Below are 14,507 nucleotides of genomic sequence, written 5' to 3' on the forward strand. Positions count from 1 at the left end.
TCCTTAACACCTGTTCCTCTGGGTGATGTGAATGGGGGTGACTGACGTTATAGGTCCTGAGAAAGCAATGGTGATCACAAATAGCAGAATGGTGGAGAAATGAAAAGTTATCTCACTGTTGACCCTCAGGTTTGATACTGGCCTACATACGATTTTTATTTTTAAGTTTTTTTTAACAAATTCATTTTATATATTTACTTTTCAATAAGTTTAAATCCTTGAGGGGTCCAGCAATATACCAGTGGCCTTAGGGGGAAGGTTGCTCCGGAATTTAGCATGAACCACTCCATTGGTCATGAGTGCAAGTTACCTTCCCCAGATTACTCTGGTTTTGTTTGGTTTGCCACCAGGAGTCACTGTGTTGTTCTTTGCTTTGTACACACGAGCATATCTCTCACCTAGAGAGAATTCAGTTTCATCTAGAGCATAAACACCTTTAATTTTAAGAAGAGCTGTGTGCTCCCTGTGGTTCCGGAGACCCTGCTTATAGCCAGCAAAAATGGCCTTGGACCACAGCCTTCCAGACATATTTGTTCCCAGCAGGCCCCAGAGTCCAGCAGCAGGAATTCCACTCCCAGGATTTTTTAATTATTAGAAATAAAACATCCTAGGAGAGGAGATAGGATCATCAAGAGGGATGCTGCAAGTATCATGAAGAAGGATACTTGCTAGGAATTAGATTTGGTGTTTACCTCCCTCCCCCCCACTGGCTGTGGCCTGTCTCGTTCCCACTGGCCTACACACATCACACACCATGCTTATTTCTATGTTCTTATGTTTGTTGGGCTGAGCTACGGTGAAAGATAAAATGAACAAAACTAAATGAGGAAAGTCTGAGTATCCTTACAATATTAGGGATGAGGGACTTTTTTTTGAGTGCTTATTATATGCCAGGCCTTGTTTATTTTTTATTTATTTTTTTAATCCTCACTTGAGGATATTTTTTCCATTGCTTTTCAGAGAGAGTGGAAGGAGTAGGGGAGAGAGAGAGAAAGAGAGAAACATCGATGTCGATTGGTTTATCTCCGGGGCCAGGGATCAAGCCTCCAACTGAGGTATGTGCCCTTGGCCAGAATCAGACCGGGGACCTTTCAGTCCACTGGCTGACGCTCTAAGCACTGAGCCAAGAAGGCTAGGGCGGGATGATGTAACACAAAACCATGTAATTTTATTACACAATATTAAAATTTGTATATGGTCAATTCTGCTATAATGCAACATATGAATTCTTAAAAATCACCATACTGTGTAAAACCATGCAGTAAAAACCACCAGGCTTATGTGTGTGGGGGTCACAATACTAAAAAACTTCAGAAGTGACCAAAAAAAGATAGAGTAAATAAAAGGTAGCCACCTAATAAAACAGTACAGTTTTGCAGATGTTAAGTGACTAAGAATTATATAAATACCACAGTAAATATGGCACTTTACCTTGAAAAAGAGGTAAGGTTTGCTTGTGGAAATAGGCATTGGAAGGTTACAGCTTGTGATTTACTGTGATGTCACGGAAGGAGGGCTGGCTACCTAAAGTCAGATGGAAAGTCCTGACCTTTGTGACAAAAGTAGATGGTTATGGTTTAGAACACATGCCATGACCTGATAAGCTGGTATGTATTAGAGGTGAGCACAAGTGTGCATTTTGTGTATTCCTGTGTGGCTCATTTCAGCTGGGTACAGTTTTCTGCATTTTCTATTGTTTCTCTCATGCATAAGTAAACACAAAATTCATGTTATGCTCAAAATGTTCCCTTAATATTTCCAATGCATTGGAACAAAGTTACATTTTCAAAATAAGTGTCAAAGCAAACTCACAGTCAAAAAACGCTGTGAATAAATTGTACTGCCTAATACTAAGTGCCAGGCACCGAGCTATAGATTCTGTGTGAATTCTCTCTCAACAACCCCATGAGTTAGGGATAATTGTTAGCCACATTTTATAGATGAGAAAACTCCTGCTCAGAGGTAAAACTTGCCCCAAGTTACAAGGCTAGGACATGGTAACTCTTAATCACTATGCCATTCTTTTTCCTGAACAAATTAAAAGTAACAAAGTGTGGCAAGTATATAAGAAAGAGCAAATATTCATAATATATGAATTTATTTTCAAATCAATAAATAGAGAAAAATAGTGCAATAGAAAGATGGACAAAGGTCAGGAGCAGGCAATTTATAAAGGAAGAAATACAAATGGCCAATAAAATTGGTAGGGGAGCCCGGCCGGGCATGGCTCAGAGGTTGAGCATTGACCTAGGATCCAGGAGATCAAGGTTCGATTCCAGGTCAGGGCACAGGCCCGGGTTGCGGGCTCGATTCCCAGTCAGGGCGTGCAGGAGGCAGCCGACTCTCTCATCATTGATGTTTCTCTCTCTCCCCCTCTCCCTTCCTCTCTGAAATCAATAAAGATTATTTAAAGTGTTTAAAAAAAATTTTGGTAGAGGAGACAGCCTCATGAGTACTCATTCATACAAGTCAAAACAATTTGATGTCATTTTCCCCCGCTGTCTGGTGGACAGAAGTAGATGTGGGACATGCTGGCAGGATCAGGGATTGTTGTAACCTTTCCAAAGCACACACACCTGTCCTTGGATTCAGCCATCTAATGCTAGAAATTTATCCAAGAAAATAATCAGATGAGTGGGGAAAGATTTTTGTTCAAGATTTTTGTAAGAGCTGTTGATGCTGAAAAATTGAAAACACCTGTCCGTCCTTACTGAATGTTTAAATTCTAGTGCATGAGGATAATAGAGTACCATACAGCACAAGCGCAGTGCCTTGGGATTCTCCAAAAGGGTATTGTAACCAGTATCCATAGCAGTTGACACTGAATGTGCACCATGCTTCACTAAGCAAGGGGAGGGGGGACAAAATAGCATCTTCGGTGTGATCCTGTTTTCGCACAGCCGTTCCGTTCACGCATGTGCATGGCTCTGTGTGCAAGCAGGCCCTGTATAGGAAAAAGTCTGCGCAGACGCGCAGTCTGGAGACAGTGGTACCCCACTTGGGGCTTCAAACTTGCTATTCCTGAGGGGAATTAATCTGAGCAAATTTCCGGTTACCTCATTATCAGGTAGATGCTACTAGGCTGAGTGGGACAGTGATTTATGTTACTTCCAGGTCACAAGCTCCACAAAGGGCATATGAACTTGGGCTCTCTTTGGGTGACTGGTTTCAGTGCACAGGTGACGACTGGCGCCTCTAATTTTGGTCATGAGCTCTTAAAGAGCCCAAAACTCAGCTCTAGTTTCTTGGGCCCAGTCCACTTTATTAACAACGTAACCTTTAGTTTAAGAAGCAGCTAAAAACAGGAATGGGGGGTGGTAAATGCCAGGGGTGGCCCACCCAGCTTCACGGAAGCAGGGCATCTGGCCTTTAGCCCTGGGGGCCTCAGCTCATCATGTGGGAACTGGGACTTCATTTTCAAAGCTCCATAAAACCTGAGCCTCCTCCCAGGCCTGCCTTTTCTAGGTTTCATGGCTCTCTGTGGAAATGAGAGCCTGTGTCATCGGAGCAGAGAACAGCAAGGAAACATTAGGATGCTCCCAGGGGGGTGGAGGGTAGCTCGGAGTTACAGAGCATAACTGCACTTGGGCTGGGCCTCCTGCGCCTTGTTTCTCCCAACCACATTCTGATTGGCGGGCCCCCCTCCTTCTTTGTCACTGCAGACCAGCTGGGGGTCCCAGGGAGGCCCTGTGCGCCCTGCTGGAGCAGTGGCTCAAAGAGCTTCCTGTTACTTCTTCCTTCAAATGCTGGGCCTTAACAGGCCCTCCGCGCCAGTCAGCCCAGTGCCCATCTGCCTGGCTGGAGAGAACGCCACTGGAGCTTGTCAAGTGTGGGTTGAAAGGATTTATTTTTTTTAATTTAAGTAGTCGTATTCCATCTGCCTACACACTCCTACCCTGCTTTGTGAGCTAAGCTTTGTGACCTCTGCAAGTCACTTCACCACGCCAACCATACCTTCCCACAAAAGGTTTTGGAGTGCACTCAGCAGGGTGACATAAGTGGAGCCAAGTACCTGTGTAGTGGGTGCTCTAGAAGAACCACTAAGAGGGAACTTTATAGAGGTCTGCCCCACACCAAGCACTTTGCATAGATTATTTTACTAATCCTCATAACAGAGGAGCCAAGTGAGTATCTTAGGGCAGGCTTTTGTGGTGAAGAAACCAAGAGAAGTGACTTGCCCACGTTCACACAGCAGGTTAGGTGAGTGCCTTGAGACCCATCTAGTGCCAAAGCCTGTGGCCTCTGGCCTCTTTTGCCCTCCTTAGTGTTCCATGGATTAAAACAAGATTCCTAGTACTGGAGGGGGCCGCCCAGATCAGCCAGGGAGACTGATGTTCTTTTTGGCACAAAGCAGGCTTCAGTGTCAACTCCCCAGACTCAGCATTTTATGGGAATTCTGGAAAGCTCAACAAATTACTAGGTTTCTCTTAATCACTTTCTTAATGCTTTCTATAATCTTGTGGTGGTGTACTTGGAATGTGTCAGCACTAAATTCTGTTTTAAATTTTATGCTGAGTTTGAGGACATTTCTTAGTTTAATCATGTATTAAGGAATTGAAATTGGTTGGTACGAGTGACAGTATCTGTGGCAATCTGCCCATTTCTCCCTCTCACTACAGGCCAAGTAGAGACAGTGGTGTGGAGGTGTTGGTAAATAACTCCACTATGCACCCTTTAATCTTGTTAGGTGCAATTTTGCCAGCAGGTTGAATTGACTGGACACTTAAAGTGCTGAACTGCTAAGCTCCAATTATCCGATATGGAGGTCACACTAGAAACCCCCAGTAGCATTTTCCTTGTCTAACATAAGACTCATCACAGCCCAGGCCCCACCCCCACCCTGTTCTGTTAGAGACCTGGGAGGAACTTGCTGGTGGAGGTTTGCGGTACATAATGGAAGCGGTGTTCAGAGAGTTGTTTTAGTTTTGTTTTTTATTTTGGTCACCAAATCAGAGCATCTGTGGCCTTGAAGGTGTGGAGAGGGGGTACCACAGTTTAGGAGCAAGCAGTAACTTTTTGGGAATGTATTGCAGAGGAAAGGTGGGGGGTGGGGGGACGGCGTAGAGAATTGTCAATCTAAAAATACCTGGGACAAAGCCGAGGCTCCAGACTCCTAACAGGGACCAGCCCTATGAGGAAGAAGGAAGGAGTCATGAGAGATGAGTTATGGGTTAGGCTGGGTTTTGGTAATCCTTTGCGAGGATGAACCAGGGCAAGAGGCCCTAGGAGCAGGCTTGAAGCCCCCTGGGCCAGGAATTCAGGGGTCCCAGGTACTTGGAACCTGATCTAGGCCAGGGCTCCAGGGGCATGGTCTCCAGGTCGACACATCTTGTTGGTCCCACAGACTGCTTGCCCAGGGGGAAGAGGCACAGCCAGAGCAGGGCCAGAGTGGGCCCTCTAAAGCATGGAGTCCAGGGCCCAGGTTGCTTCGCCCTGACCCTCTGGCAGTGAAAGCATTGTGGTGCAGTAGAACACAAAACTGGGGCCAGAGACCTCGCTCTCTCCTGATGACTTGTGTGACCTTGGTCAAATGATTTCCCTGTTCTGGACTTTATGGATAGTTTTCCATCTGTTCCACCCCTAAAGATTCAAGACTCGGGGCCCATCAACTTCACTGTCCCTGAGTGTTCTTGGCGCCGGGTGTGGGGGGTGTTACCAGTAGTGCCCAGGGCTATACCCATCTTAGAGAGAAGGCCCAGGGCCTGCCTGTGGTCAGGAGGGAAGGCTGCCTGGGGTGAGGGTGAGTTGGGTCTGCACAGCTCTGCAGCCAGACACATATGACTCCTGCTCTGCCACGGGAGCGGTGGATGTGAGGTTACTGAGCTCCAAAGCCTTAGGACAGTGACTACCCACTTTTTGCCCCAGTATCCCCAAGTGTAAAATGGGACCAGCAATGCTCTCCAAAAGCAACCCTCACCCAGCACAGAGGCGGCTCCTGATGGGCCTGGTACAACCAGGAAGGTGGGTAGAAAGAGCCTGGAGGTGGGGTCAGGAGAGAACATCAAACGGATGAAGTCCTGGCCCGTTGTCCCTCAGTAGAGAGATGAGGGTTTCCTGACCCATTTCTGCTCTGATCTTGGGAATGCCATTTGGATTTTCATGCCTCAGTTTCTTAAGCAAATTTCAAAGTTAATAAATATTTTGGATGTCAATAAAAGGACTCCTTTTCATTTGTTCACAGAGATGCTGCAGTTTGTCAGCAATCAAGTGGGAGAGTTTCCTGACTTGTTCTCGGAGCAGCTGTGTAGCTCCTTCCCTGGCGGCGGTGGAAGTGGCGGCGGCGGCGGCAGCAGCAGTAATGGCAGGGGCAGCGGGGGCGGAGCCGGGGGACCCTCGGTGCAGCGCTCCTTCAGCCAGGCCCCCTTATCTTCCTTCTCTCCCTCAGCCACCTCCCCCCAGGCTCCAGCCCTGCAGGTCAAGGTTTCCCCCACCTCGGTTCTTAATCCAACAAGGGCAGCTCCCGTTCTTCAGCCCCGCCCCCAGCCCCAGCCTCAAGCTCAGCTGCAGCAGCAGACGGTAATGATCACCCCGACATTCAGCACTGCCCCCCAGACGAGGATCATCCAGCAGCCTTTGATATACCAGAATGCGGCTACCAGCTTTCAAGGTGAGTCAGAAGTCAGCTATGGTAGTGGTGGTGGCTGGAAAGTTTGTGTCAGTTTGCTGATACATCCAAGGCAGATTGTAAGTAGTTCTTCCTCTTTGAGGATGGGAGAACCTGTCGATTTGGTCCTGTCTAAAGGAGGGTTCGGTACCTGGCAGTCAGAACTGGTACGGGACCGGGTACTATTCTGCCTCTTCAAACACCTTAATAGCTGTTGTGCCTGCTTCAGAGAGCCCAGCAGGCAGAGTAAACAGGGCTGTCCTGGTAACTAGAGGGGGTGGCTTGAGTAAAGTTAGTCATGAAACTTACCCAGGCAACAGCCAGACCTTGGCTCCTGTAGGTTGAGAACTCATTTGGCAAACATCTCCTGAGCATCCACGGCAGAGAAAACAACTTTCAGCATAGGTGCTGGGTCTCGGAGTAGCAGGCCTCCTAGTAGGCCCTCAGTGTGTGCCCAGTGAAGGAGTGACTTTCCCTGTTGTGCTGTGTCCCTGTGCCTTTTCATCACATACCATCTGGCCCTGTGGGGAGCCCCGGGTGGGAATGTTATTTCTCTGACAGTTCTTCAGTGGGCTTCAAGGGTCTAGGGGGAGGAGGGAGGCATCAAGGCAAAAAGCTGAGACAGTCACCCCAGAGTACACTTTCTGTCCCATCTGTTAACTCCCTTGTTGGGTGCAGTCATTTGCCGATTACCTTCCCTCACCTCCACCCCAGCACCCAGACTAATAAAATAACTTGCACCCGTTCCCTCAGAAATTGCTGCAGCCCTTTGGGATGTTCTTGTTACGTAGACCAGCTTGTAAATGGCTGTGCATGTCTTGCTCAGCGTCAGGCGGGAGTCGGGGTCACTACAGGGCGCTCCGTCCTCGGCTGTTGCTCAGCTGCAGTGACAGGTGCATCCCTCGTCCATGTGACTTCTTTCTCTTCTCCCAAGTCCTTCAGCCTCAAGTCCAGAGCCTAGTGACATCCTCCCAGGTGCAGCCGGTAACCATCCAGCAGCAGGTACAGACAGTGCAGGCCCAGCGGGTGCTGACACAGACGGCCAATGGCACACTGCAGACCCTCGCCCCAGCCACGGTGCAGACAGTTGCTGCCCCCCAAGTGCAGCAGGTCCCGGTAGGTGGCTGACAAGAATTCAGGGAGGCACTGCTTGGGGCTGTTGGCTGGTCTTCGGTTGAAGATGTGATCTACAGCCTAAAAAGGACCATCAGAGCGTGAGGGAGCAGCTTGTAGGGTGGGTAGGGATGCCTGGGCCCTGTAAGGCACCAGAGACCTGGCTGAGGTGGCACCTGAGGATGTGCACTGGCACTCACGTAAGTCAGTAAATGCAGGTGTATCCTTTACACAGATGATGGGCATAAAACTGGAAAGAAATGTGCTAAAATGTTTTTAAGTCATGTGTCATAGTGGCACTGTATTTTCTTACTAACAGAGTAATTTATCTCAAAAAAATCTTGGTTCATCATTTTTGCTTCTCAGCCAGGCTCCTGGCTTTCCTGAGTATGTCCAAAATCAGGCTCTGTCCCTGCTGCCATTTGCCCCAAGCCATGCCCGCTCTTCCCCTGCTAGGCCACTGGCACTGCTCTCCTCGAAGCCTTGCAACCGTAATACTCAGGACTCTCTTCAGCTGTACTCTCTTTGTCCCCCTCAACCCAGTAGTCAAGCTCTATTCTCAGTTTCATGAAAATTTTTCTCTCTCTCTTCCCTGGAGTGTCTGTGCAGTAAGAGCTAATGCTAAATAGAGGAATGCACCTCCTTCCTTTGCTTCCTTCTCCGCCAGGTCCTGGTACAGCCTCAGATCATCAAGACAGATTCCCTTGTTCTGACCACACTGAAGACAGATGGCAGCCCTGTCATGGCCGCAGTCCAGAACCCGGCCCTCACCGCCCTCACCACCCCGATCCAAACAGCCGCCCTGCAAGTTCCAGTAAGAGCCACCTTCCCCCCACCCTCCACCCTCCGCCTCCTTTCTGGGAGGTGTTAGGCCTCAGAGATGTTAACAAAGCCTCTGTGCTGAGTAGGTGCAGAAGCTTTATGGAACCTGTCAGTCATATTGCAAATATCACCCCCTTAGTTTTTTCCCTGTGAGAAGTACCACCGATGCATGTTACATGGGAGTACCAGGGTCTAGAGGGGAACAGCAGAGGAGCCCCAGTTCCTGGGCAATAGCTCCACACAGACCATCCGCCTCTCAGGTCCCACTGATAGAGATTTGGCTTCTAAAGGACCCTAGACCCACTAGGCAGGGAGGGGCTCCAAGGTGAGGGACATGGAAGGCACCCATCCTTCAGTTGTAGGGTTTCAGCCACTTTCAGTATCTTAGCAAGAAAGTCTGACAGTAAAAGGTGATGAAAATTTGAAAGCAAGCTTTATTCTTAAAAGCCAGGAACTGGAAACAACCCAAATATCCATCCAAAAAGAACTCTTGATACATATGACTACACGATTGAACCTCAGATATAGTGTGTTGAGCAAAAGATGCCTGTCAAGAAAGAGCTCGTGCTAATAATTCACTTATATGAAGTTCAGGAAGAACAAAACTAAGCCGTGGTGATAGAGGTCAGAGTGGATTATGCGAGGAGGAAGGGGTAGGCGTTGCTGGGCAGAGGCATGAGGGAACTTTCTAGGGGGTACAAATCCTTTATGTCTTGGTCTGGGTTATCTCAGTTATACCCATTGTATACATATGTAAAAATTCATCAAGCTGTACACTTTAAAATGTGTGTTATTATGTGCAAATTATTTCTTGGTAACTAATGAAGTTGAGCAGCTTTTTATTTGTTGATCATTTGGATATTTAAGGCCATTTATTGGACAAAATAGAACTAAAATTAGTAAAAATAGAAACAGGGAAAAGCAGATTTGGGGGGGAATGGAGGAAGCCTCTGTGGTTGGCCTATTTATTTAATAAAATGGCTCTGATGAGAGTGTCAGTTCTGCCCTTGAGCTTTTTGATGACCACATTGTATAAGGAAATGCAGTAAGTTGTTTAATTGTCATGTGAGAGGGAAAAATGTGTCATACACTAGGAGAAAGTTTCCCCTGGGGCCAGAGTGATGTGGGGTGCTGAATGCCAGCTTTGCTCAGAGATGGTTAATGGTTTGACAGTAAAGCAAAAATCATATGACCTGTTCCTGAACCCCTACATCAAAGGATAAGACAAATTTATCCACATTAATCCTATTGAAGTATTACTTAATGGACAGTGATTCTGAAAGAGGCATTGTAACTGAGGTTCTGTGGCTACTCAGGCTTCTTGGGGCCTGACAATCCAGAAAGGGCCTCAGGCCACCAAGAGCATTGCCAGGTGATGCCACGTAGACAAGCCACAGGTTGCTTTACTCAAACTAACCAAGGGGTAATCCTGCTCTGTGTCTGTGCCTGTTTTCTAGACCCTGGTGGGCAGCAGTGGGACCATTCTGACCACAATGCCTGTGATGATGGGGCAAGAGAAAGTGCCCATTAAGCAGGTACCCGGGGGAGTCAAGCAGCTTGAACCCCCCAAAGAGGGAGAAAGACGGACGACACACAACATCATTGAGAAGCGGTATCGCTCCTCCATCAATGACAAAATCATCGAGTTGAAGGACCTGGTCATGGGGACAGATGCCAAGGTAGTTGCCAAGCAAAATGGTGTTTTGTGCTGTACCATCTCCTCTCTACCTGTCTTTGCCTCGGGAATTTAGGAATCTCAGGCCCAGGCTGAGTGGATGTAAATTGGGTGCTTTCTTGTTAAAACATTTAGGGTTTTTCAAGATAACAAAGTATTAAGCAACATAAGGGACTGTTGGGGGTTGGTAAGGCAGTGGCCTTCCTGGACCTTTGACTGTGCTCTGCAGTGATGGATCCCAGAGCCACAGGCAGAGAAATGGTGCACAACTTTGTACCTTGAAGTCAGCTGATGGCACTGCTGGCCTGTGTTTAATTGTGCTCAGGGTGGCTAGCAATATTTTCACCTGTTAGAAAAGAGAGAAACCTGAAATGGGTCTGGGATCAACAGCAAATAGAGGAAATTGATTTTTCATATATTTCTGATGTTTCAGTGAATGTATCTTCTGGCACATGGATTTTCTTTTTTACCTATTTGTTTATCTTCACCTACATTTTAAAAGAAAATTGCACTTTTCTTTGTAGCCTACAAATCTGAAAGGTACTAATATACCTTTATTTAAAATAACCATCCAACAGTACACTGGTTTTTTGTCATTTGTTTTCCTTAAAGTCGGTTTGGTGCTGGGATTATTAAAGGAAGTACTTATACAGCTAAATTTAGTTGCCAAGTGTCTGTGCCAGGCCAGGAGCTAAGCTCCTTCCATGTATTGTCTCATTTAGTCCCTGCTGCATGCCTATAATTTATATGATTATCATTATCTCCGTTTTAAGGAGGAGGAGAGTAAGGTTTGGAGATGTCAGGCACCTTATCCTGATAGCAGAGCTAATCAGTGGGAGAGCCGGCACCAGAACGCAGGACCCCCTGCTCCAGAGCTGTGCTGTCACTCCACGAGCTCTGGGCCTGTGCCCTCCTTACTGCACAGCCTGAACTGATGCCACTGTGTTTTTACCCATCTCCTTCCCAGATGCACAAGTCTGGTGTGCTGAGGAAGGCCATTGACTACATCAAATACTTGCAGCAGGTCAATCACAAACTGCGCCAGGAGAACATGGTGCTAAAGCTGGCAAGTCAGAAAAACAGTGAGTTACAGGAGAAGGCCTGTGCCGGGGACCGGGCACTGGGGAGGGCCCACTGATTTGGAAGAGGTGCCTTCAGGGGTGAAGCAGGAGCAGGGGCCATGCGCCCTTCTCTACCCCCACCCTGCCCCGACCCAGGTGGGACTCTATAAAAACAGACCATTTGCAAGATAGGGTTTTCTTTGTAGAGCTCCTGAAGGGCATCGACCTAGGCAGCCTGGTGGACAGTGACGTGGACCTGAAGATGGATGACTTTAATCAGAATGTGCTTCTGATGTCCCCTCCGGCCTCTGACTCAGGGTCCCAGGCTGGCTTCTCCCCCTACTCCATTGACTCTGAGCCTGGAAGCCCTCTGTTAGATGAGGCGAAGGTATGAGCTTTTGAAATCCTCCAACCCCTGGATCTCTCTGAAGTTAATATTAGGGCGGGCACAAGCAGGCATCTGGGCTGGGAAGGAACAGGAACTCTGTGAAATTAGCCAGGTCTTAGAGAATGAAGAGAGAACCGACTCTGGGGGTGGAAACAGTCGGGGCTCTTTAACTGGTTCAGTGTAGTCTGGGTGAACTGGTCTTTGCTGAAACGGCCCATCGGAGAGGAATGAGGGCCAGATCCAGAGCGGAAACACAGCAGCTGTCGTGTGTGTGCGAAGCATTGCTAGAGGCGCCTCATTACTTCCCTTGCCCTTAATGGGCCTGGCAAGACCACTTTGTGAGATTCATCAGCTGGTTTAGTATGAGGCTGCCTCTGGGCCCTCTTCAGGAAATGATTACAGTTGTTGCAATCTAACAAATAACTTCAAACCAGGGGCCTTTAATAGACCAAGAAAGCCCCCCAGCAATTGCTGTTTAATGGAATTGGTTAAAAGAGGCTTGAGCCTAATGATCTTCTTGGGCACCTGTGGAGACCACTGGATCTGCACTGTATTTTGACATTGGTGCTTTCTGACTCTGAAAGCACAAATTTCCCTTCCAAGGTTTGTTTCTGTTCTAACTGTTCACAGTGTCATATACTTAATTTTACTAAGGAAGCTCTATTTTTGAAATGTTTTATAAATGTGATTGTTTGATAACAAAAGGCCATATGATGTATACATCAAATTAATCAAGTACCTCAACATCATAAGAAATTTTCAAATGATTTTAAAATATTGAAATGAGGGGCATGGTATTTGCACATTGGGAGTCGGGAGATTCGACCCCAGCCTCCCTCCCCCTCTGGAGGCTCCCAGGTGGGCAAGGCCTCTGCCTCCAGTTCTCCCTCTGTAAAGTGGGGAGGGAAAAAGGCAACATTATGGTTGTAAAACAGGCAAGCTCCTGCACATAGATCTATGCTGAAGTGTGGTCTCGAATCAGCTCTGTTGGAGTATAATTTATGTGTAATAGAGAACTCCTATTGCACGGTTTTATACAGTATTGTAGTACATACACTTAACTCACTATAATCAGATGCAGAGCATTCTCATCACCCACGGAGCTCCCTCATACACCAGTCCAAATAGTTCACATACCGTGTCTAGCCTCGGACAACTGCTCTGCTTTCTGTCACTGGATTAGTATTGCGTGCTGGGGAATCGCACAGAAACAGGCGTGTGGGGCGCTCTCGGCTGTGAGCGACTCTATTTGAAAAGCGCGGCTCGTCTGCCTTTGGTGTTTAGAACACATTCTTTCCCAGGGGGCTAGTGGGTGAGTGCTGTGGGGTTTGAGTGGCAGGTTCCTCCTGGCTTTCCTGCTGCCTCCTTCATGGTCTTGAATTTAAACCTCACAGCCTGATTCTGATCTGTATGAAAGTACAGTGCTGTAAAAGCCCACGTGGCGTTCACTCACTCTAGCCTTGCGGCCCTGTGTTGAAGGTCAAAGATGAACCGGACTCTCCTCCCATGGCGCTGGGCATGGTGGACCGCTCGCGAATCCTGCTGTGCTTCCTCACCTTCCTGTGCCTGTCCTTTAACCCCCTGACTGCCCTGCTGCAGTGGGGAGGGGCCCACGACTCTGACCAGCACCCGTACTCAGGCTCTGGCCGCAACATACTGTCACTTGAGTCAGGTGGGTGGAGGATCCTGTGTGCAGACTGCTCAGTTTGTCCATCAGGTCCCAGAGGGCTTTGGTGTTGCCCCTTGCCTGCTTGCTTTTGATAGGAATGGGTGTAAGTTGCATTTTGGAAGCAAAAGAGCAAACCTGAGTTCAGTCAGAAAGAGCAAACTAAACTGTGAACCCCACTGCTCTAATTCCCGGGGAATAGGATTGCAGGGCCCGTTTGAAGGAGCGTGTGGTGTTTCTGCCTAAGTCATGAAACCAGGGGCCTAACCCCCTTGGTTAACAAAGATTTTTGTGGCACTCAGCTCCGTAGTAACAAGAATTTCAGGGGTCCTATTTGGGCTCTAGAATTGTCTCTTGTGTTCCTATAGTGTGGATTGTTGCTATCCTAAGCACTTAGACATAGTTAGTGAGGAAGCAATCTTGTCCTCTGCCCAAAGGCTCAATATTAGGGCATCAGTCAGGCGCCCTGCAGTCCCTGGGCTGCTCCAAGGGGGGCCCTTCCTCGTCGTCAACTGAGATGCTGCTCTTTAGGTTCTGGGGGCTGGTTTGACTGGATGATGCCAACAATCCTCTTGTGGCTGGTCAATGGTGTGATTGTCCTGAGCGTCTTTGTGAAGCTGCTGGTCCATGGAGAGCCAGTGATCCGGCCACATTCGCGCTCCTCCGTCACCTTCTGGAGGCACCGGAAGCAGGCAGACCTGGACCTCGCCAGGGTGAGTTCTGCCGTCCACCTTTCCCCTGCCTCCTCCAGGACAAGAGATAACTTAGCAAGTTGTATTGAATGCCCTAGTGAATAAAGTCCCGTGCTGTGTGATTGCAGGGGAAGGGGCTGGTGTTGAGAGGAGGAAGGGACCCTGCCCTTAACCGACACAGGGCAGTGGGGCAGAGGCACATATGCATAAATAATTCCATGGACACAAGATGACAGAGGAAGACTAAAGTGCTGTGGGAGTTTGGGGCAGAAGAGGCTTCTAGCTGAGGGAATCAGGAGCTTGAGCAGAGCAGTCAGGGGCAGGGAGGATCTGCCAAACATTGAGGAAGGTATGGCTACATGGGAAATCTGGGGACCGGCAAGTAGATGGGTGTGCCTGGAGTGTAGGACATGTCAGGAGAGAGGAGGGCTGAGGCTGGTGGTATCGCTGGGGCCCAAACAGTAACCAGTTGGGGGCTTTTTCCCA

The 14,507-nt window shown here is 48.2% G+C and overlaps 1 protein-coding gene and 1 pseudogene across 1 annotated transcript in view; one reads left to right on the forward strand and one right to left on the reverse strand.

Annotated features, from left to right (window-relative positions):
• Positions 1-14,507, forward strand: part of SREBF2 (sterol regulatory element binding transcription factor 2) — a 51,169-nt gene that overhangs the window by 14,149 nt on the left and 22,513 nt on the right. Inside the window, exons 2-9 of the mRNA XM_016210267.2 lie at positions 6,182-6,607; positions 7,539-7,720; positions 8,385-8,531; positions 9,997-10,218; positions 11,182-11,296; positions 11,482-11,663; positions 13,143-13,335; positions 13,861-14,042. Of these exons, the coding sequence (XP_016065753.2) occupies positions 6,182-6,607; positions 7,539-7,720; positions 8,385-8,531; positions 9,997-10,218; positions 11,182-11,296; positions 11,482-11,663; positions 13,143-13,335; positions 13,861-14,042 (1,649 nt within the window). The remainder of the gene's footprint in view (positions 1-6,181; positions 6,608-7,538; positions 7,721-8,384; positions 8,532-9,996; positions 10,219-11,181; positions 11,297-11,481; positions 11,664-13,142; positions 13,336-13,860; positions 14,043-14,507) is intronic.
• LOC107534971 (large ribosomal subunit protein eL33 pseudogene) lies at positions 211-528 on the reverse strand (annotated as a pseudogene).

This window comes from Miniopterus natalensis, chromosome 2 (genome assembly GCF_054644295.1).
Source record: "Miniopterus natalensis isolate mMinNat1 chromosome 2, mMinNat1.hap1, whole genome shotgun sequence".
In the NCBI taxonomy this organism is placed as follows: domain Eukaryota; kingdom Metazoa; phylum Chordata; class Mammalia; order Chiroptera; family Miniopteridae; genus Miniopterus; species Miniopterus natalensis.